This window comes from Lissotriton helveticus, chromosome 4_1 (genome assembly GCF_964261635.1).
Source record: "Lissotriton helveticus chromosome 4_1, aLisHel1.1, whole genome shotgun sequence".
In the NCBI taxonomy this organism is placed as follows: Eukaryota; Metazoa; Chordata; class Amphibia; order Caudata; family Salamandridae; genus Lissotriton; species Lissotriton helveticus.
Genome location: NC_136063.1, coordinates 1,631,718,260 through 1,631,739,288, shown reverse-complemented (window position 1 = coordinate 1,631,739,288; position 21,029 = coordinate 1,631,718,260). Strand labels below are relative to the sequence as shown.

The following is a 21,029-nucleotide window of genomic DNA, read 5'->3' as shown; positions in this document are numbered from 1 at the left end:
TACTAATTACAGATACAGGTTGGTCCAAGCCCTCTTCGTTGATCTGTGAGAGTACTGTTCCCACACCATGCTCTAAAGCATCTGTCTGCACTCTGAACTCACTAGAGAAGTCAGGTGCCTTGAGCACAGGCACTGTGCACATGGCAGTCTTCAGGGCATCAAAAGCATCGGTCCAATTCACTCTCCTGGGCTGCTTCCTTGAAGTTCGCTCTGTCAAGGGGGCAGCGATGGTGCCATATCCCTTGACAAACCATCGGTAATACCCGGTGAGACCTAAAAAGGCTCTCACCACTGTCTGGGTCTTGAGGGGGCTCCCAAGCCCGAATGGTATCAATCTTTGTCTGTAGGGGCGCCACCTGGTCGCTCCCTACCTGGTGTCCCAAGTACACCACAGATTCCTGCCCAATCTGGCTCTTACTGGCCTTGATAGTGAAGCCTGCCCTTTGCAGAGCCTTCAACATTTCACAGAGGTGTTACAATTGTTCTTCCCATGTGGAGCTGAACACAGCAATGTCATCCAGGTATGCGGCGTTGGATTACTCCAGCCCTGTCAGTACCTGGTTGACCAGTCTCTGGAAGGTGGCGGGGGCGTTTTTCAACCCAAAGGGCATGACACGGAACTGGAAGTGCCCCTCTGGTTTTGAGAACGCAGACCTCTCTTTGGCCCCCTCATTTAAGGCAATCTGCCAGTACCCAGATGTTAAGTCAAATGTACTGAGGTACTGGACAGCTCCCAACCGATCCACAAGCTCATCAGCTCTGGGGATGGGGTGTGCGTCAGTCTTGGTGACCGCATTGAGCTTACGGTAGTACACACAAACCTGAGTTCTGGAGTGGCACCGGACACAGCAGCTTTTGGTACTAGGACCACTGGGCTAGCCCAGGGGCTGCTGTAGGGCTCAATTACCCCTAGAGCCAACATCTTGGAAACCTCTTCCTTGATGCTGGCCCTGACCTTGTCAGCTACCCTGTAAAATTTCTGTTTCACAGGTAGACTATCTCCAGTGTCCACATCATGGACGCACCAATTGGTGACACCTGGGGTCAGGGAGAACAGAGAGGCAAACTGACCCAACACCTGGCGACAGTCCCTCTGCTGTTCTGGGGTCAGGGTGGGCGAGAGGACCACACCATCCACTGACCCGTCTTGCTCCTTGGCTGCCAGGAGGTCAGGAAGAGGGTCACTTTCCTCTTCCATTTCAGCATCTGTAGCCAGGAGTATTGTTACATCAGACCTCTCAAAGTGGGGTTTGAGACGGTTCACATGCAAGACCCTCAGGGGCTGCCTGAGGGTCTTCAAGTTAACCAGGTAGGTTACTTCGCTCTTGCGCTCCCCCACCTCATATGGCCCAGTCCACTTGTCTTGGAGCGCACAAGGCTCCACTGGCGCCATCACCCACAGGTTGAAATTCGACCAGAGTAGTATTCTGGTCGTACCATCTTTTCATTTCTTCCTGGCTAGCTTCTAGGTTCTCCTGAGCGAGTTTCCTGAAGCACTGTGTCTGGTTGCGGAAGGCCAGCACATAGCTGTACACATCCTGGGGATTTTCCCGTGGGATTTATCCCACCCCTCCTTCACCAGTGTGAGAGGTCCTCTAACAGGGTGGCCATACAGAAGTTCAAAGGTACGAACTCTAAGGACTTCTGAGGCACCTCCCTGTAGGCAAACAACAGGCATGGTAGAAAGACGTCCCACTTCCGTCTCATGGGCTCCGCTAGGCCCATAATCATACCTTTCAAAGTACGGTTGAAGTTTTCAACCAACCCGTGTCCTTGAGGGTGGTAAGGGGTGGTGAACTTATAAGTTACCCCACACTCCTTCCACAGAGACTTCATGTACCTAGAGATGAAGTTGGTACCCCGGTCGGAGACCACCTCTCTGGGGAACCCCACACGGAAAAAGATCCCCATCAATGCACGGCCCACCACGGGGGCTGGGATTGTCCTGATAGGGACAGCTTCTGGGTACCGGGTGGCATGGTCCACCAAGACCAGGGTGAACCTGTTGCCTAAGGCTGTCTTGGGGTCCAGTGGCCCCACAATGTCAATGCCCACCCGCTCAAAAGGGGTGCTCACCACAGGAAAGGGTTGGAGGGGTGCCTTGCACTTCCTCAGCTCTGGCCACTTGCCTGACATGTCTGGCAAGATCGACAGAATGTCCCGATGTGCTTATTCATCTGGTGTCAGAAGAAGTGGGTGACAAGCCCTTGGAAGGTCTAGTCTTGCCCCAGATGTCCTGCGAGAGGCACATCATGAGCCAGACCCATTAGGAAGTACCTGAAGCGCTCGGATACCACCAGCACATGGGCTGCACCGGGCTCAGCGAACTTAGGCTCACTATAAAGCAACTCATCTTCCCAGTAAATGAGATGATCCTTGGATTCACCACCTGCTGCCTGGTCTGCAGCCTGCTGCTGCACACCAATAAGGGAAGGGCATTCCATCTGCGCTTTGCAGAATTCCTCCAGGGAGTGCCCACCTTCTTGCTGCCAGTGGGTCAGCTCAGGTAGGTCCCTTAGTTCGGCCACCTGTTCCCCGGTAGGCTCCAGGGCATCACCCTCCGGTTCTGCTCCTTCCTGGGCCGTGGGAACTGCTGGGGCGGTTTTTCCGCACCCCCTGCCTCTTTTTCTCCTGGCAGGTTCCTGGGCCACTGTTTCAGGCTCCAGTTCTGCTGAATCACCACTAGTGGCTGCCATATACCGAGTGGTCACACACACCCACTCAGTCCGACCCAACATCTCTATATGAGCCTGGTGTTCCACTTCCTTCCACAGGGAACTCTCCAGGTCATTACCTAGCAGACAGTCTTCAGGCATGGATGGACTCACAACAACCTTCAAGAGACCTGGACCCCCCTCCACTCAAATGGAACCTGCGCCACTTTGCAGTGGCGCACCGAGTTGTCAGCTGCAACTACTGGGTGGGGTACATTGGGAATGACCTGCTCTTCAGGCACCCACTGACACCTCACAGATGTCACGCTGGCTCTTGTGACTCTCCGGGCCTCTATCTCCCTCCCATTGATGGTCACCTGCTGCCCGTATTTCTTAGTGTTAGGGGGCAGGTAGGTATCCTGGACCATCTCTTGGTCTCCTAAAGAGACAATGGTCATGACTGCTAGTCCCTCCTCCCCACTGGAAATTAACTCCCCTCCCAAAGCTACACTTACTAACCCCGGGGCTAGAGCACCAGTGGGTGCTGGGGGTTTCTTAGGGCACCTATTGATAACATGTCCCACCTCATTGCAGTGATAGCAGGTAGGAGGGACCCCTGTTGTCCCTTCTGCCCCTAGGGGGCCATGGTTGTTTAGGTTTAGGGGGTTGGGACTCCTTTCCCTGGGAACTATTTTGGGGCCCTTGAGAGAACTCCTTTTAGTTACCCTTGTCCCCCCACTCTTCTGCTGGGGACCCTGCCCACCTTTGGCTGTGATACCCACAATTCCTCTGTGGACCCTAGTACTGGTGCAGCAGTCAGCCTCCTTAGCAAGCTCAATGGGGTCTCTCAGCTTGCTGTCTAAAAGATGCTGGCACCACTCTGGAACACAAAGACTACTCAAGTGCTCCCAACTAATTAAATGCAACAACCCCTTATAATCAGTTACTTTGCTTCCCTTCATCCAACCTTCCAGTGCATGTGAGTACAGATTCACACACTTCATCCAAGTCTCAGACTCTTTCTTCTTGGAGTTTCTAAACCGCAGTCTGTACTGCTCTGAAGTAAGTCCATACCTGAGACATAGGACCTCCTTCATATTGGGGTAGGTCAAGGTACCTGCTAATTCTAAGGGCTCTAGAGCACTCCTCCCAGTAGCCTCAACATGTTTCCACAGGCCCGCCCCCCAATGCTGTTCAGGCACGCCATTCATTCTTGATGCAATCTCATAAGAAGTAAACCAGGCATAGATATCCTCACTCCTATTGTAATTCTGTACCAGATCCTTGGGAATATATACTTCACCCCTCTGCACTGGCTCTGCGCTGCCACCATTTGAACTGGAATCCACCTGCTTGGCCTTGACATCAAGTTCTCTCATGCTCAACTCATGTGCCAGATGCAATTTATTTTCCTCCAGGCACGAGCATTCTTGCTCTCCTGTGCCGCCTTTTCTTTCTCTTCTTCCAATTGCTTCATTTTCATTCTCATAATTTCCAATTCATGGTCTCTCACTCCTTGGTTCTCCTCTGACTCTTCAGGAGTAAGACCCCTACTGGAATGGTTGCTGCCAGGCCTTGAGCCTGGATTGCCCACTGGCAAATCTTGGGGTTGAAACCCCTCCCTTCCACTTGCATCATTTTCCTCTTGGGCCTCCCACCAGGCCTTCAAGATTCTCTGCAGCTCATCCTTTTTAGAGCTGCTGTTCACAGGGCAACTGCGATTCTTGCAGAATTGTTTGAGCTGCTCAAATTTGTAAGAATACAAATCCTCAATGCAAAACTCCAATCCTGCCTCCACACTAGCTGCCTTTCCATTCTGAGACATGATTCTTTGAAGAGTTACTCAAAAATAGAACCAAAGATCCAAACACAGTATGTGGCTGCGTAGTGGTCTGCACTAAACTAGGTATGTACACCAATTACTGTGGGTCAAGTACAAATACAAGTTCAAATACAAGTTCAAATCCTCACCGCTGACCACCAATGTTAAATTTCGGGGTTAGTTGGCACAGGTAGGTACTTATGACAAATGGGGACCCTGGCCTCTAGTCAGGGTAAGGGTGATACACTCTTTAAATAACCCCTGCTCACCACCTTGGTAGCTTGGCACGAGCAGACAGGCTTATCAAAGGCAATGTGTAAAATATTTGTACCAACACTCACAGTAACACAGTGAAAACACCACAAAGGGACTCCACACCAGTTTAGAAAAATAGAAGTATTTAATCTAAACTAAACAAGACCAAAACAACAAAAATCCAACATACACAGTTCAAAGATATGATTTTAAAAGAGTTCCTAAGGTTGCGTTAAAATAATCCACAGTTGCGTCACGTTTTAGCCAAAAGTACCTTTAAATGCGACAAAAGTTCCAAGGGAAAACTGCAGCGTTGAAGACTTTGGGGAGGCGATGAAACTCGTCCGCTGGACGCAGCGGGCGTGTTGCGGTGACTCCGGTCTATATGGGGAGGGATGCAATACCTTGTATGGATTCCGGTGTGCAGATTTCGTAGGAAGCGTCTCGCAAAGGTACGATGCAACGATATTCGCAGCAATGGTACTCTTCCCACACCAGAGCGATGCATTCCGCAATCGAAGGATGCGTTGGTTCTTGCAGCAGCAACAGGCGCTGCGACGATCTCGATCTTTGCGGCGGTGGGAATTTCTTCGCACTGACGGGGATGCACTCCGCGAGCGATGCGTGAAACTTTGCCGATTGTCTTTCTATTTCTTCTTATCCAGCTTCCCAACAACAGGTACAACTTCCAGAGGCACCACAACTGGCCCAAGCACTTTAGGAAGGACAGAACTCTCTCAGTAGAGTTCAGGGGGGAAGCTGGGGGTGAAGTCCTTTTGTTCCTGGGACTTCTTAAACTTTTCCATGCTAATGACAAGGTGAACTCGTCATGAGGCACACTGGAGCTGTGCTCATGACAAGGTCAACTCGTCATGTAGAATGGGATCTTGGAAATTTCAGCACCCAGCGGGAATTGCCTTAGCAGCCAAGGTGTTAACAGGGAGCCAGCTCTACTCAGGCCCTTGGAGATCTCCTCAAGCAAGGGGACACAGCACAAAGCAAAGTTATTCCCCTCTCCTTGGCAGCAAAGCAACTGCAGGTCAGCCCACAAGTACACAGCAGGACAGTCCTTCCTCTTCAGTCTTCCAGCTTTCTCCTTGGCAGAGGTTCCTTCTTGATTCCAGGATGATCTAATTTTCTGTAGTCTGGGGTCCTGTACTTATACCCCAAACACTCTTTGTTCCCTTTGTGCGGGAGGGCTCTGAGCCCGGTCTGAACCAGTTCTGGGTGTTCCTTGAGCACTTTGTTTTCCTGGCTTCTCCTTTCCTTTCAGAGAGAGGGTCAGGGTCTTCAGCCGCAGAGCAGGAGGTGGAGCCAGCATTGTGAAAGGCAGGCACAGCCCTATTCAGGCCCAGGTGCTACCTCCTCCCACCACTCTAGATGCAGATTAAGCTATTCAGACCAGGGATGGCCCACCCAGCCCCTGTCACTCACAAACCAGACAGTCCATTCACAAACAGGTAGTGGCACACAGATAGGTCAGACAAGAGAACAGCCACTTTCTAAAAGTGCTGTTCTCAAACTCAGGATTTAAAAAACACCTTTCCTAAAAGATGTGTTATTAAATTCAGAGTTCAGGGATACCAGACTTTTATGTCCCATCTTGCTCCTATGGGAAGATATGCAGGTAACCACTGTACGCAACATTCCCCATTATAGCCTAAGGGCAAGATAGCCTTACAATAGTGACAGGGACACTGGCCAGATTGACATGGCAGTCCACAGACTGCACACAGGCACTGCGGTGGCAGACATGAGACACCATTTTAGGGCTACTCATGTGGGTGGCACAATCAGTGCTGCAGTCCCACTAGTTTTATTTGAATCACCAGCCCTGGCACACACAGTGCACTGTACTAGGGACTTCTTGGTAATACAAATATGCCAATCATGGATAACTAATTGCAATAAACAATTTACTCAGGGAGCACTTGCACATTGACACTGATCAGAAGTGGCAAAGTGCCCAAAGCATCTAAACCAGCAAAAACGAAATCCAGCACATTGTCAGAAATACATGAGGTAGAGGCAAAACGTCAGGAGAAACCATGCCAAAGATTCCAGGTCTATCCCCTTACCAATTGTAGTAATTTTAGCTGGAATTTAAGTCACACAGCATTGCCTTTCCTGTCCCTGGGAAAGGGTGAAAGGGACCCATATAAGTTACTAAAGATACTGTAGATTGGTTTTATTGTGGGTCCTGTGTGGGAGAAAAATGAGATCTTTTAACTTTAGATTTTGAACAGTCTTGAAAACAATCTTGGGTAGTGGGGAGCAGAGCTTTTCCAGCCTAAATCTTTTTGGGTGCAAAAATGGCCATCTATGTCTTGGACGCATGCCCTGGAAACCGGTCTTTGTCCGCCATTTCTCAGTTTTAGCGGATACATAATTGTCCCAAGCTGAGAGGGAGAAATAATATATCTGATAGGGACATCAATCCGCAGATTCCTTACCTTTGAACTTCCTGGCGTTAGGCTAGATCCGTCAGATTTTTGATAGCAATTCCCCTGCGCGCCAATAGGTGTTGGCGATCGACTCTGCGTGACGTCGTAGGTGTTGGGTTCGTCGTGACATCCGTGTTGTCTATATAGGTGCCTTTCTGCACCAGAGAGCTACCCCCGGTCACCTTTTGACAGACTTTTTTCGACTTTTGTTAAATCCTTTTGGTGTGTGGGCATGTCCAGTAAGAAGGCCTCAGTGTTCAATCCGTGTGTCGGCCCCCATTAGGTGTGTCTCTGCTGCCTGGGGAGCACCCCAGGGACCAGTCCTTCAAGCTAATTGCGGTTTGGCTTCTGATACCATGGATGTCACCTCGTCACTCCTGGTAGAGCGGAAGGTCCAAGCACCGCTCTGGATGATCGAAGTCTTCTTCCTCCAAGTCATTGCGCTCCGGGAAGAAGCACCATAAAAAGCCCAAGAAGTTGAAGCGTGGCGAGACGGAGGAGCCTCGGTGTTCGGGGCCCCGCTCTGCGGAGCGGGTGCCTGGGTTGTCTCCAAGTTTCTCTCCCTTTCCAGGGCTGCCGTATTAAAATAATTTTATGACCCCATGCGCGCCATATTTGGGTGGTTTGACCCTGCGGTACATCTTCCCGGAGCGCCTTCTGTTCCTGCAGGCTCAGCTGAAGGAGATCCCATGGGTTACGTGTCTCCAGTGGCCCTGGTGCCACAGCCTCCTCTTGGGTCTGTCCCTGGATCCGGACCAGCGCTGATCGTACCTCTGTGACCTTCCCTGGCACCGCATCTAATGTTGAGTACCTCTATGTCGCGGGTGCCCACCGGCGGCGTCTCCCCCATCTGACAGATGACACAGAGCCGGTTAGGCATCCAGGACACTGGAGTTGTACTGCTCCATGCCATTCAACCTGCCCTATTCTGAAGGGTTAGGAATGGATGATCATTGGGAGGGGCAACAGGATCCCTTAGAAATCCCGCAATCCAATAAAGACCTGGACTGGTATGAGGACCTGGGTGATGCCAGCAGCCTGGACACTTCTCCAGATTCTGGCATGCTGTCTCCCCCTAACCTGGCTACGGAGGAGGGAGCCTACATTGCAGTGGTGGTGCCGCTTCTTACGGTGGTAGTCAAGCATAACGTCTTGAAGGAGGTCTTGCAGCCTGGTGTCTCTCTCCTCGGAACCCTTGCTGCCTTTCAACAAGGACTTTACAGATGTTCCACTGGGCACCTGGTACATACCCAGCACAGGGGCTCCTGTGAATAGCGACTGGCGACTTTCATTGGGACAGGATACGAGGTCCTGAGATAACATGGATTAAGGAATATAACCCCTGATGAAGGGCAGTGGCATGCCCGAAATACATTGGGGATAAATGCTAATTTGATTTGAACCTACCATTGACCTACATGGAGTATTCATCGAGAATTTGATGTGAACTCATGGGAATGTTGATTTGAGAAAAATCATATTGAAGATAATAAATTCAATTGATCTTCATGGCATTAACTTTGAATCTTTTGATCAATTGACCGAATTTTGTTTTCTATTTTGGAACTCAGCAGTGCATCAAAGGGACACTTCCATGTGTGGATAGCGCGTCCGTATATAATGCTCCTTTGAGCCTGCTGCCACCACCTTTCACCGGGCGACCCAGCTTTCCTCTCCACCCATCCCACTACACAAAGCTTAGTGGTTCAGGCATCCACATCCGTGGTGTTTCCTTCCGCTCCCCCGAATAGGGAATCCAAAAGGCTGGACAGCTTCAGTAAGAAGATCTTTTCTTCCGCCAGCCTAGCATTGTGGTCGGTAACCGCCGCAGGCTCTTGTGTGGGGTCCCGAGGGCCACTTCCATTTCTGCCCATCGACGAAATTTGCACTGGCTCAGGGTGGAAAACCGAGTAAAGTTCAAAGCCCTGAGCTATATGCACAAACACAAAACAGGTCATGCTCCGCAATATCTTCAATCCCTGTTCTGTCCCTACTTTCCCTCTCGAAAACCTTTGCTCGTCCACTCAGGGGAGGCTTATCGTTCCTAAAATCAAACTAGCTCGGATGGGTGGAAGGTCCTTCACCTATCTTGGTCCCTCATTATGGAATGCACTGCCCATAGCATTACGCAACTAAACTGACTATGTTCAATTTAGCAAATCCTTAAAGACGTGACTTTTTGACAAATAACTTGCCAACATGTTTTTCATCTACGTCTCGGATCTGCTTTCGGCGCCGGGAAACCCTTTTTGGGTAGCTGTTGCACATTATAAATTCAAATAATAATAATGATAATAATCCCTGAGGAGATGAATTCCCTTCATCTTGAAGTGATGGAAAACCAGCCACCTGTTCAGGTCCCGAAGGTTGATAATTGGCCTGCGCCCACCGTCAGATTTGTCAACCAGGAAAATGTTGCTTATGAACCCATCTGGGCGCATGACTGTCAGACAAATAGCTCCTTTGTGGAGGAAGGCCAAGACCTCTTTGTATGCAAGTGCTGTGTCTCGGGCAGGGAAACAGATGGGCACTGAGAAGGTAGTCTGAGAAGGATGACAATAGAAGTTAATGCGGAAGCCCTGTACGGTTTGCAAAACCCATGCGTCTGAGGTGCTGGAAGCCCTAGGCAGGAAGGAAATCGGCCAGACGCCCTCCCACCTTTATCTGAATGAAAGGAATGAAACCGGTTGCGCCTGCACCACCAGCATGGCCTATGCATCCTCCTCTACAGTGGAAGCTTTGTCTTCTTGTCGGGTCGAAGTTATTGAAGCGTGCATTACTCAGGGACTGGCTGCACACGAAGCCTTGTCCCCTGGGAGGGGATTGGTAAGATGAATGGCCAATCGAGCGGCCCCTGCCTCGACCAGCCCCTGGAAAACCTGTTGGCTGAATATGCGCTTGATGTTAGACTGCGCTTTATCTATCGAGCTGAATGTTGCTATGAAATTACAGAATTCTTTTAGAAATGAGTCACCAAACTCCCCCCGCACATCACCGCCCTCCCCCACCCCAGCCACTGCCCCTACTTCAGAGGAGGCAAAGTCTCCCGGCTTGGGGTGGAGCTTGAGAAGCAAAGAGCGACACCGCTCAGTTTACTGGGCGCAGTTCAAGTTCCCATGAAAATTATTGCGTGCTGCCCCAATTATCAGGAAGGTGGCCATCTTTTAATCTATTTCCGGGGTGAGGGCAACCTTACCCTCTAGGGTGGGGTGTTGGCTGAGAGGCAATTTCGGGCATCCTTCTCCAATGGTTTGCAGAGGTGCCCTTCTAGAAACTTTGCAGCTTTGTCCCCAGGGGCCCACACTGCTGATCTAAGTTGGATGATGTTGTTCGGATCCAACATATCTGGATGGAATCCCTTGTGGGAATCGGAAGCCGGGCACCAAGGTCTCTATAATTCGGCATCATATTCAGAGTCCTCAGGCGATTCCCTGTCTTGGTGGTCGGGGGTATCAGGATTCGGGATCTCAGTGGAAGGGGGGCAGGTTCTGTTGGGGGCCTCCTGGGGGGCCGACTTAGCTGGTAAGGCTTGCTTAAGGCACGCAAACTCTTCTCTATCAAATCCTTCCTCTGACATATTTTTTTAGGGGCGAGCCCTTCCTTGGGGCAGTCTCTTGCGTAAGGGGCTTAACAGGAGCCGGGGACTGGGTCTTCGCTAATTTGGCGCATTCATGTGCACTCCTATCACAGAGGCCCTGCTCCGTAGGTCACATCAGATCAATGACTGCTCTATAGATTGAGGTGTCAACCGTCTCATAGAAACAAATGCGGGAATACAGAGTCGGTATGACTGGTTGTCACCCTGAATAGCAGGGAACAAGGCTCAGCGATTTACGGGCTCCTGCAGTGCTCTCTTACCACTCTTGAATGGTGAACGAGACGCGATGCATGGAGCTAGCGAGACGCACCGCAGCAGCGCTTTCTAGCGGGAGAGGGGCGCACTGCACCAACACACACATGGGGCCCAGTCGTGCAAGGAGCGCAAATGTGGTCCTGCGATCCAGGGCCAGAATCTGCAAGGGAAAGTGAAAACAGACACCGTCAAATGGCGGCAAACCATATAATAGCCATAAGACAATTACACTTTTAGCAAATATCACAATCCACACATAGTCTGAGGAAAAAAAAACCGAGGAAGAGCACTTAACTGGCTGCGGAGCACAAAAGAAAGAGGGAGTCCAAGCAGAGAGGAAGGAATATGTTGGTGTAGGAAAGTAGGATCTGCTTTCATGGTTACCCACACTTTTTGCTGGTGTCTTTATGTTTTCTGACTAGCCTTACTGGTATCCTGCTACTTAGTACTTAGGTACTCCCCAGATTGACTTCTGGTGAACCTTTGGAAGCCCCTAGTATATGGTATTAACGTACCCAGGGCATATGTACCCCGGGGTCCCCCATGGGCTAAAGCATGTAATATGCCACCTGTGGGAGACCACCCAAATTGTGATTTCAGGCCTGCCATTGCAGCTTGTGTATGCTGGTGCTAGCACCACTTACGACAGATATACTTTTTCTTATATCTGAAGTCACTTCACTTAAAACCTACAAGTCACCGCCAAAGCAGACCTTTCAGTCCTGAAGGCAGGGTGCTGTGTTAGAAGTGTCAGGGTGGCCCTACACTTGCAGAACACCACTACAAAGGCTGGAGTCCATTCTCCAAGCATTGTAAGTGCATCTGTCATTACAATACATAGAGTGGGCATGCGCCATTACACAATGGCTAACTTTTAACTGGCTGTAACGAACCCTGGCATGTTTGGTATCAAACATGTTGAAATCATACCCCAAGACCGTAAACTTGTTGTAGTATGATATCATGCACTGTGGGGCTCCTTCTGGAAACCCTCCGTGCTCCCGGTACCAGTCTTCCTGAGGCTGACAGCAAGCTATGGGTGCTGCCGACCACAGACACGATTCTGCCCTCCTGATGCTGAGCCAAACGCAAGCAGGGGAAGGTAAGATAATAGGTTACCTGTCACAGGGTGGTGTGACCACCTCCCAGACAGTACTTAGTGTATTAGGCCAGGGTGGGGACACTAGACCTCTTTGAAGGGCACATTTGGTGCCCTCCTTGCATACTCCAGTTGGAACCAGTTCTGGGAGCCGTTGGCTCCCCCTCTGGCGCGAAACTGGACAAAGGACATGGGAGTATCCTCCCCATTGTCCTGCCCCTCCTCTGGTAGGCACCACTGAATTGTCCCAACCCTTCCTTTAGGGTACTTAAGGGCTTACCTGTTGGTGGTTCTTTAGATTCGTTGTGGGATAAGATTCAGATCCGAAACTACTTTATCTTCAACCGTCTGGGCACTTTGGACTTCGCTTTGGAAACCGAGACTGCTCCGGGAGGACTCCTGCTGCTCCTGCTCTCGTCGTCCTGTCAGTCTTCAGTGTTGTCTCTGCCTGTGCTCCATACAGGTTCTTCTCCAGATCTGTGGAAATCCAAGACACCCGAAGAAATCTCACTTGGAGTGAAGGAGTCACGTTCTTGCTTCTGCAGGCACCGCAACAAAGCTGACCGGTCTGCTGTTCCTGAGCTCCCATGTACTCCGAAAGGTTCAGCAACCCAGGTAGTGGTTATGCAACTCCCTCGAGGCCTGCACTGTCTTCTCAGCAAGTTTGAAACCAGTGTCCCTCGTCTGAACTGCTTGAGCAGTACCCCTGTGCACTGCATCGACTTTCTTTTGCCAAGGCTTGTTGATTCTCTTCTCCAGAGCTCTTTGGGCTCCAAGAAGCTTCAGCCTCCTGCATCTCTGGCTACCAAAATCTTCGTCCTCTCCGCATCCTCTGCATCCTGGGCCTGCATCATTGGTGAGCTGCTCGAGGTCCTCTAGCGACTCCTGTGCCTCCAGCCTGTGGGTCCTCTTGAGGGTCTTCTTTGGCTCTTATGGCCTCCCCTGCTTGCTCAGGGCCTACTCTGATTTACCTACACTTGGTGAGTCCCTTTGACCATGCTGGACCCAACACTGCACCTTTTTCGTCTGGCACGTTTGTTGCTGCTGCAAGACGTGTTGCTGCCGCCGCCAGACACCAACCCCCTGGCTCTTGACATCCGACATGGGACAGCTTGTGAACGGCTCCTGGTCTCCCACAGTGCCACCTGGTCTGTACAGCTACAGCGATAAGCTCACAGTCAACTCTCCTGCATGTTCCGACATCAATGGGCATTCCTCTTCCGTGACTCCTGGTCACTCCCGAGTGGCATAGTTTCTGTCCCCTCTGCTTGCAGGTACCTCTCATCCTGAATCCACCCTTGGATTCCACCAGACTCTTTCAACTTCTTCGTCAGCGGCATCTTTACTGAAGTCCTCCATTGAGGTCTACGGCGGTTTCCAATGTCCCGTCGCACCTAGACACCTGGCTTTCCTGGTGTAGACAACCTGGTTCCTGGGGTATCCATGGGTAGGGTGACTCTCCAACCTACCACGGCGTTTCTTCAGAGTCCTCCGGAAAGGGTCCTTCTTGAAAACTGCAACAGCGACTTCGCCATTGACTTGTATTTAGTACGCGGTTGTATCTGAAAGAGACATGTTAGTGATCGATTCCTTACCTTAGAATATCCCCAGACGTCAGACTGGATCCGGAAAGTTTTTCGTCAGCAGTACCCCTGCACGTCGGTAGGTGGTGTCGTGCGGCTCCGCGTCCATCGCTGGCATCGTAAGCGCCGAGATGACGTCACTGAGACTACTTAGGTGCCACCCATGCGCGCTGACGTCAGTTCTTTCTTTTTCCGCGCCAGCATGCGCAGATCCGGTTAAAGCACGTACCCTAATCACTTTTTGACTAACTTTTTTGAGACTTTTGTCTCTACTTCTTTTGAGTCTTGACTCCGGGTGCCACATAGGGATGCCTGGGTTTAAATCCTGCGGGGCCTGTCACCGTACGATGTCGGTGACCGACCCCCACGGCGTATGTTTCTTCTGTCTGGAGTGCGACCATGACTCCCGGTCATGTTCCGACTGTCTGGCCATGGCTCCAAAGGCTTTGTGGGAGCTGTCCTGAAAGCTGCTGGAGGCCCAGCAGTCGTCTCCGCGCCGTTCAAGGTCCAGGGGTCTCTCAAGGGACCGACCGCGGAGCCATCATCATCGCGCCTCGGGGTCGAAGTCTTCACCCTCGGAATCGGGTAAGAGACATCACAAGAAAAGTCGAAGAAGCGTTTACACTCTCTGACATCCCCCCCATCGGTCTCCGGACGAGGGGGCCAGGGGTTCTTACCCCGTGGCTCCGTTTGAGCCGGAGAGTCCCGCGGCCTACCCACCTTATCCGGGTCCGTCGGCGACTCCGGCCCACGTGTAAGAATTTCTTGCTGCCATGGACCGCCTTTTCAGGTCTAGGGCTCCCGCTGGCGCGCCTTCGGGCCCGGCGGTCCCAGTTGAGGGCTCTTGCTTGCTGCCGGCGCCTCCGGCCCCGTGCCGAAGGATCCTGCGCCGACGGCTCTGGCGCCCCCTGCGGCTCTATTCCTGGCGCCGTAATGGATCCCGTTCATCCCACCTCCACCCTTGCCCGGGTTTCCGGACAATTTTGCTCCGGCTTGGGACCCTAATTGGGACATGGAGCCGGATAGGCACATACCAGCGTCGTTCCCGGCGCCGTTGGAGCATTTGTATTCCCCTGTCCCTCCCTCACCGCAGCAGCCTGTGCCTCGGGCCGTGGAGGAGGGGGATGACTGGGAGGGGTCTAAGGACCCTCTTGCACGGCAGTGTGAGTCCGAACAGGAGTGGGCGGAGAAATCGGAGGATGCAGGTGGCCTTGACCTCTCCTCTGAGCCTGGTTTTCTGTCTCCTCCCACTGTCATGGAGGAGGGTGCCACATATACTGTGGTGCTCTGTAGAGCAGCTGAGACCTTTGACCTTGATCTGCCTAATGTCACTCTCAAAACAAACCTCCTTACTGAAGTACTTTAGCCGGTGGCGAGTTCTATGGATTCAACATCACCTCCCCCACTGGCGTTCTGTCACTTCAGACAGGTGGGTGCTGCACATCGTCCAAAGAGGCTAACCCCTCCCCTTCGAGTCTGCCCCTCCAGCCATGCCACCTCAGTTCCACCGCATATCAGGGGATCACTTTGCGCTTCTCCAACAGGAAGTCACGACCCTCTTGGCCAAGGGGGCCATCGAGCACGTTCCTGGGCCAGAAGTAGGACGTAGTTGTTATTCCCACTACTTTCTGCTCCCCAAGAAGGAGAAAGGGGTCCTGCGCCCCATCTCGGACCTCAGGAAAGTCAATTGCTTCCGAAGGAAGAAGAAGTTCAGGATGTTGACTCTGGCTCAGGTCTTAGCTGCCCTCGACCCTGGAGACTGGATGGTAGCGCTGGACTTGCAGGATGCATATTTCCACATCCCCTTCCTGCCGGCCCACCGGCGTTACCTGCGGTTCACTGTAGGCCAGGAGCATTTTCAGTTTGCTGTGCTCCCCTTCGGCCTTACCAGCGCCCCTTGGGTGTTCATGAAAATGATGGCGGTGGTCGCAGCTCATCATAGCAGGTCAGAGGTGTCGATCTTCCCCCTACCTCGACGACTGGTTGTTGAAGGCGGGCTCGCCCCAGGCAGTCGTCTGCCATCTCCAGAGTATGGCCGACCTCCTGCATTGGAGTCCTGGCTCCATATCAACCTTTTGGAGCTTACGGCGATCCGACTTGCACTGAGGCATTCCTTCCCTCTGTCCGGGGAAGTGTAGTGCAGGTGTTCACGGACAACATCACCGCCATGTGGTATTGCAACAAACAGGGCGGGTGGGGTCGTGGACCCTATGTCAGGAGGCTCTGCGCCTCTGGACATGGCTGGAAAACCAAGGCATTACCTTGGTGGTTCAACACCTGCAGGTTCTCTGAACACCGGGGTTTACAAACTCAGCCACCGGTGCTTGATGGATCACGAATGGCGTCTGAACTCGGACGTGGCGCAAGGTCTCTTTCTGCAGTGGGGAGAGCCTTAGTTAGATCCATTAGTTCTGCGTGTTGGAATTTCCAAGGCGGCACTCGCTCAGCGACGCTTTTTGTCACGAGTGGAGCTGCGGTCTGTTGTACGCCTTTCTGCTTATACCACTTCTGCCCAGAGTGCCGAAGAAGATTCAGCGAGACCCGGCGAAAGTCATCCTTGTGGCTCCGGATTGGGCACGAAGATACGGTATCCCGAGCTACTCAGCATGGTGATTGATCTCCCGATCCGACTGCCTCTTCGGGAGGATCTTCTGTCGCAGCAGCAGGGGACGGTCCTTCATCCGAACCTGTCCAGCCTCCACCTCCATGCGTGGAGATTGAGAGGCGACAGTTGACAGCTTTCGATCTTCCTCCTGAAGTCTGTGATGTTATTCTGGCAGCCAGGTGCCCCTCCACTAAGACGGTATACGCCTGCAGGTGGAACAAATTTGTGGCATGGTGCACAGCAAAGGCTGTGGATCCCCTTTCTGCCCCTCTTTCTGAGGTTCTTCTGTTTCTTCTATTGTTGACCCAGCAGGGCTCTGCTCTGGGCACTATCAAAGGTTATCTTTCGGCCATCTTTCTACGGCTTCCAGATCAGCCTTCTCTTTTTAAGTCCCCGGTTGTTCACCGTTTCCTGAAAGGCATTAGGCACACGTTTCCTCCCGTGCCCTTCATAATGCCTCAATGGGACTTGAATCTTGTCTTGACTTATCTGATGTGCGCTCCCTTTGAGCCCCTTCATAACTGTCCTTTACGTCTTCTCACCCTAAAGACAGCTTTCCTGGTAGCTATCACCTCTGCCAGAAGAGTGAGTAAGCTCCAGGCTCTTTCTTCTCAACCCTTTCTATTCATCCGGACAATGTGGTTTTAATGACCCGTCCTTCTTTCTTGCCAAAGGTTGTCACACCCTTCCACATTGGGCAGACCATCACTTTGTTCACCTTCTATGTCCCTTCGTTCTATCCGAAGCGCACACAACAGCTCCGGGTGGATGTCCATCTCTTTGTTGGCTACATGGGTGCCAAAAAAGGTTGGGCCGTGCACAAACGAACCATCTCTCGGTGGGTCGTCTTGTGCATCAAATCATGTTACTCGTTGGCCAAGAAGGAGCCTCCTGTGGTGCTGCATGCCCATTCTACTAGGGCAACAGCAGCCACTATTGCCTTGGGCCGCAGCGTTCCATTGCAGGACATTTGTCAGGCAGCTACGTGGGCCTCACTGCCCACGTTCAGCAAGCATTACTGCCTCGACAGTCTCTTTTCTCCGTGACTTTCTGGTGTAATCTTGATCGCAGACCCACCTCGGGGTTGGTATTGCTGGGGTATCTATTCTAAGGTAAGGAATCTATCACTAATGTGTCTCTTTCAGATGCACAAGTTACTACTTGTGTAACGATATATCTGTAAGATCCATTAGTTAGTGAAAGATTCCTTACCGCCCCACCCATCTTCCCTGTTCTGCGACCTGATTTCTAGGGTTAAAGTCATCCCTTCCAGGACCCTAGTTTCATGGCACCAGTGGTCAGTTTCTTGCATGGCTTTGCGTTCCTGGCACGGAAAGTCGTGTACAGAACTGACGTCCGCGTTCATGGTGACGCCTAAGTAGTCTCCATGACGTCATCTTGGCGCTTACGATGCCAGCGACGGACGAGGAGACGCATGATGCCACCAACTACTGCTAACTAAAAACTTTCCTGATCCAGTCTGACGCCTGGGGATATTCTAAGGTAACGAATCGATCACTAACTAATGTCTCTTACAGATATATTGTTACACAAGTAGAAACGTGTGCGTTTCCACTCTGCACACGGCCTCCTTGGGGTTCCTTGGTATTTGCCTTGGGTGGTTCCTTGGGTCCTTGGCTCTTCTAAAGTTTCTGGGTCAAGTCTCGACTTAGGTCGGGGTCGTATTCCACTTTATTAGTTTATGGTTTGGTGTCCCCCTGAAGTCCACTGTGTATTTGTGCTACATACGTGTTCTGTTACTGAAGTATTGTGAGTATTGCGATTATATCTCAAAGGATGAGATATTCCAATTTGTTGATGAGTGTTTATAATAAATACATATTCTTATAACTGCACTGTCTAGTTCTTTTTCACTTAAGTTACACTATATGATTAATACTGGTTAAACAAGCTGCTTCACACAACTTCCGCACTAAGCCTGAAGGCTGGTCTCCACAGCTACCACTGAGAGAGCTTTCTAAGGTTGTCTAAGACAACTAAAATCACCATATGGGTTATCTGGATTAGTGCAGGGTGCTCCACTTAGACAAGTGAGCACCATATACTAAGCCAGCCTCCTACAGTTGTGTTCTGTGTTGTGAACATGGGAGAAGGACTGACAAACTGTTCTTTGTTTCCCTTATGTTCATGGGAAATGTAGTTTAAGAAAAGTTTAAAAAATGGCTGCTGTTTGACAGTATTGAATGAAAGCAAAGGAAGGTAGAAGCATAATCCTGGCCTCCGATCCTGACAAAGAATTCCAAGTTCCCTAAGTGTTTTATGTTACTACCTGTGTGTAAAGCTGCACAAAATCACTGATTTAAAAGTTTGTTTAGTAGTTAATATCTAATAATGTTCATTTTCTTTTAAAAAGTCAATGTAAAATTAAAGTATGTTTTGATTATGTTTTAAAGCTCAAACATTGTATATTTGATGATTTCATTTCAATAACTTGACTTGCTGCAAATATATTTCAGACATGCGTGCAATAGAAAATGAATGTATCCTTCGTGGCTAGAATATATCTCTGCTTTTACAACTACTGACCTGTCTTCATTAAAAATATCAGCTTATTAAAAACAGTTCATTCTTTTAATTTGTTTTTTAGAGAAATGACCAACAGTCTTTTACACAAAAACTCCAGCTTCGGGTTCCTTCCATGGAGTCACTGTTTCGAAGTCCAGTCAAGGAAACCCTTTTCCGTTCTCCCTCCAAAGAATCTTTGGTACGAAGCGGTTCGAGGGACTCATTAAATCGAATCGACAGTGATAGCCCAGTTACGACATTTGATCCTCCATCTGACATTGAAAGTGAGGCTGAAGAGACCTCATCAAACCTGGAAGGTCTTAGTAAGGAGCAACTCTTTCATCGGCTGCGAAGGATGGAACGCAGCTTGGGCAACTACAGGGGAAAATATTCAGAGGTAGGAACATATCTTTTGACCATGGGGAAAGAATTAAAAAAACAAATAGTCAAACTGCATGTTATCAAACGTTTATTATACAGAGGCATGCCACTCAATGTGATTTTGCTTTGTGCTCTTATGGAACATTGTTTTTCAATAACAATCACAAAATAAGTTTCCATGAAAATTGCAGGGTCATTTCGTAAATTCTGTATGTTTTTGGTGAATTAGCTTATCTAACATATAATCATCAGTGTACACGTAAACTTGCATAGTTCTCGAGAGCTGGACTCTCAAACAAGCGATGCATCTGCTGTCATTCAGCAGTATCACATGCCTTGGTTCATTAGAAGTTAAAGTATGATTTATCTTGAACTTCAACCTTGTCATATACTGTATTTGTAGTCCTCCTGCACCAAACACACCCATAATACAGTGACATAGATGTGATGACTATCTCTTTACTTAGAAGTGTTCATTCTAGAAGTCCCTTTTCAGGTGAAGCACCTTTGATTTACAGACTTGGGGCCAGATGCATCAAATGGTTTTGCCTATTCTGTGTCTATAGGAAATGTGTTCATGCATATGGCACTTAGACTTCATCTTTTGATGAGTACTTTTCCTCTTAATCCTTCCCCAAACCATTCTTATCAGTTCCATTGAAATGTTCCTCTCATTCTGACTGGGGTACAGGCTTTTAAGAGCAATTTTTTAAACATGTCGGTCAATTATGGACAGTTTGATGGACGAATTACAATGCACTTGAATGGTTTACAAGGGTGGCAGCAACTCATAATTTGGGTGTATCACTGAAGAATATGCAAAGTACCTCATATTTAATACCCATCATAAGCAAATGCATTTTGTGAATATTTGCTGTAGGATCTGAAAAGGTGTGGCTGGTACAGACCATCAGTTAGCAAGTATTCATTTACTAGGATGAAATAGGATGAATGTAAGGTCCGTGAAGACAAAACAGTAAAAAAAATCTGGGAAATAACAGAGTGGATGTTTGGTGCAACTACATTTCTGACCTATAATCCCCTCCTTTTTAGAAGTAGTTTGGTTTATACTGGTTCACCCTAAACTTTCTATTAAAATACTTTGACTGTGGAAAATATCATGTTGTGTACAAAATTAATAATTACTGGTGAGTGTGGTCCCTTTTCTTCTAGTCTTGTTGGTTGTCTTGACTAGCAGATTTGAAGACCAAGTGTACTTTTTTCACCCCATAACCTAGATAAAATACTTACACAGTCACCTGGTTTCCTCTTTGTCGCCACTTCAAAGCTTAGGGTCTGATAACTCCTCACCCCTTGGATCCTTTGTGTGTTGAGGCAGATGTTCAGATTGTCCCTCCAAACCTCTACCTGCTTCTTCTCCTGTCCTCACCCATTTTATTTCTCCTGTGCTGTTGTCAGAGATGGGAAGAACCTGATGTTTGGCATCATAGAGCATGTACAGCATTCAGGTAAAGCAGTAGAAAATAAATGTGTACATGTGTGTAATCTTTTGGATCCGTTTCTCCTGCAACCTCTTTTCAGGGAGTTATCCATAATGTCGAATGTTGCACATTGGAATTCCATCTTGTTGTGACAAAAAGTTTGTTCTTGGATTTCTTCTTTTTCCTTTTCTACCTAAGGTATTGCAGATTTAAAAGGTGTCTCAAGGTTGTCAAATGATCCTGGTGGTCCTAGGACACTCTGAACTTGTCTGTAGTCATTCCCATTCTTTGATCTCTTCATGGATACTTGCCATCTGAGAAGTGTGAGTGTATTCTCTGTTCTCCCTACGATCTCCAAACCTTGC

At 49.7% G+C, this 21,029-nt stretch overlaps 1 protein-coding gene across 4 annotated transcripts in view; it reads left to right on the top strand.

Moving 5' to 3' along the window:
* The window catches only part of GOLGA4 (golgin A4), a 717,645-nt gene that overhangs the window by 194,312 nt on the left and 502,304 nt on the right, over positions 1-21,029 (top strand). For all 4 annotated transcript variants that reach the window (XM_078688271.1, XM_078688272.1, XM_078688270.1 and 1 more), the window contains one exon: positions 18,924-19,238. In XM_078688271.1, the coding sequence (XP_078544397.1) occupies positions 18,924-19,238 (315 nt within the window). The remainder of the gene's footprint in view (positions 1-18,923; positions 19,239-21,029) is intronic.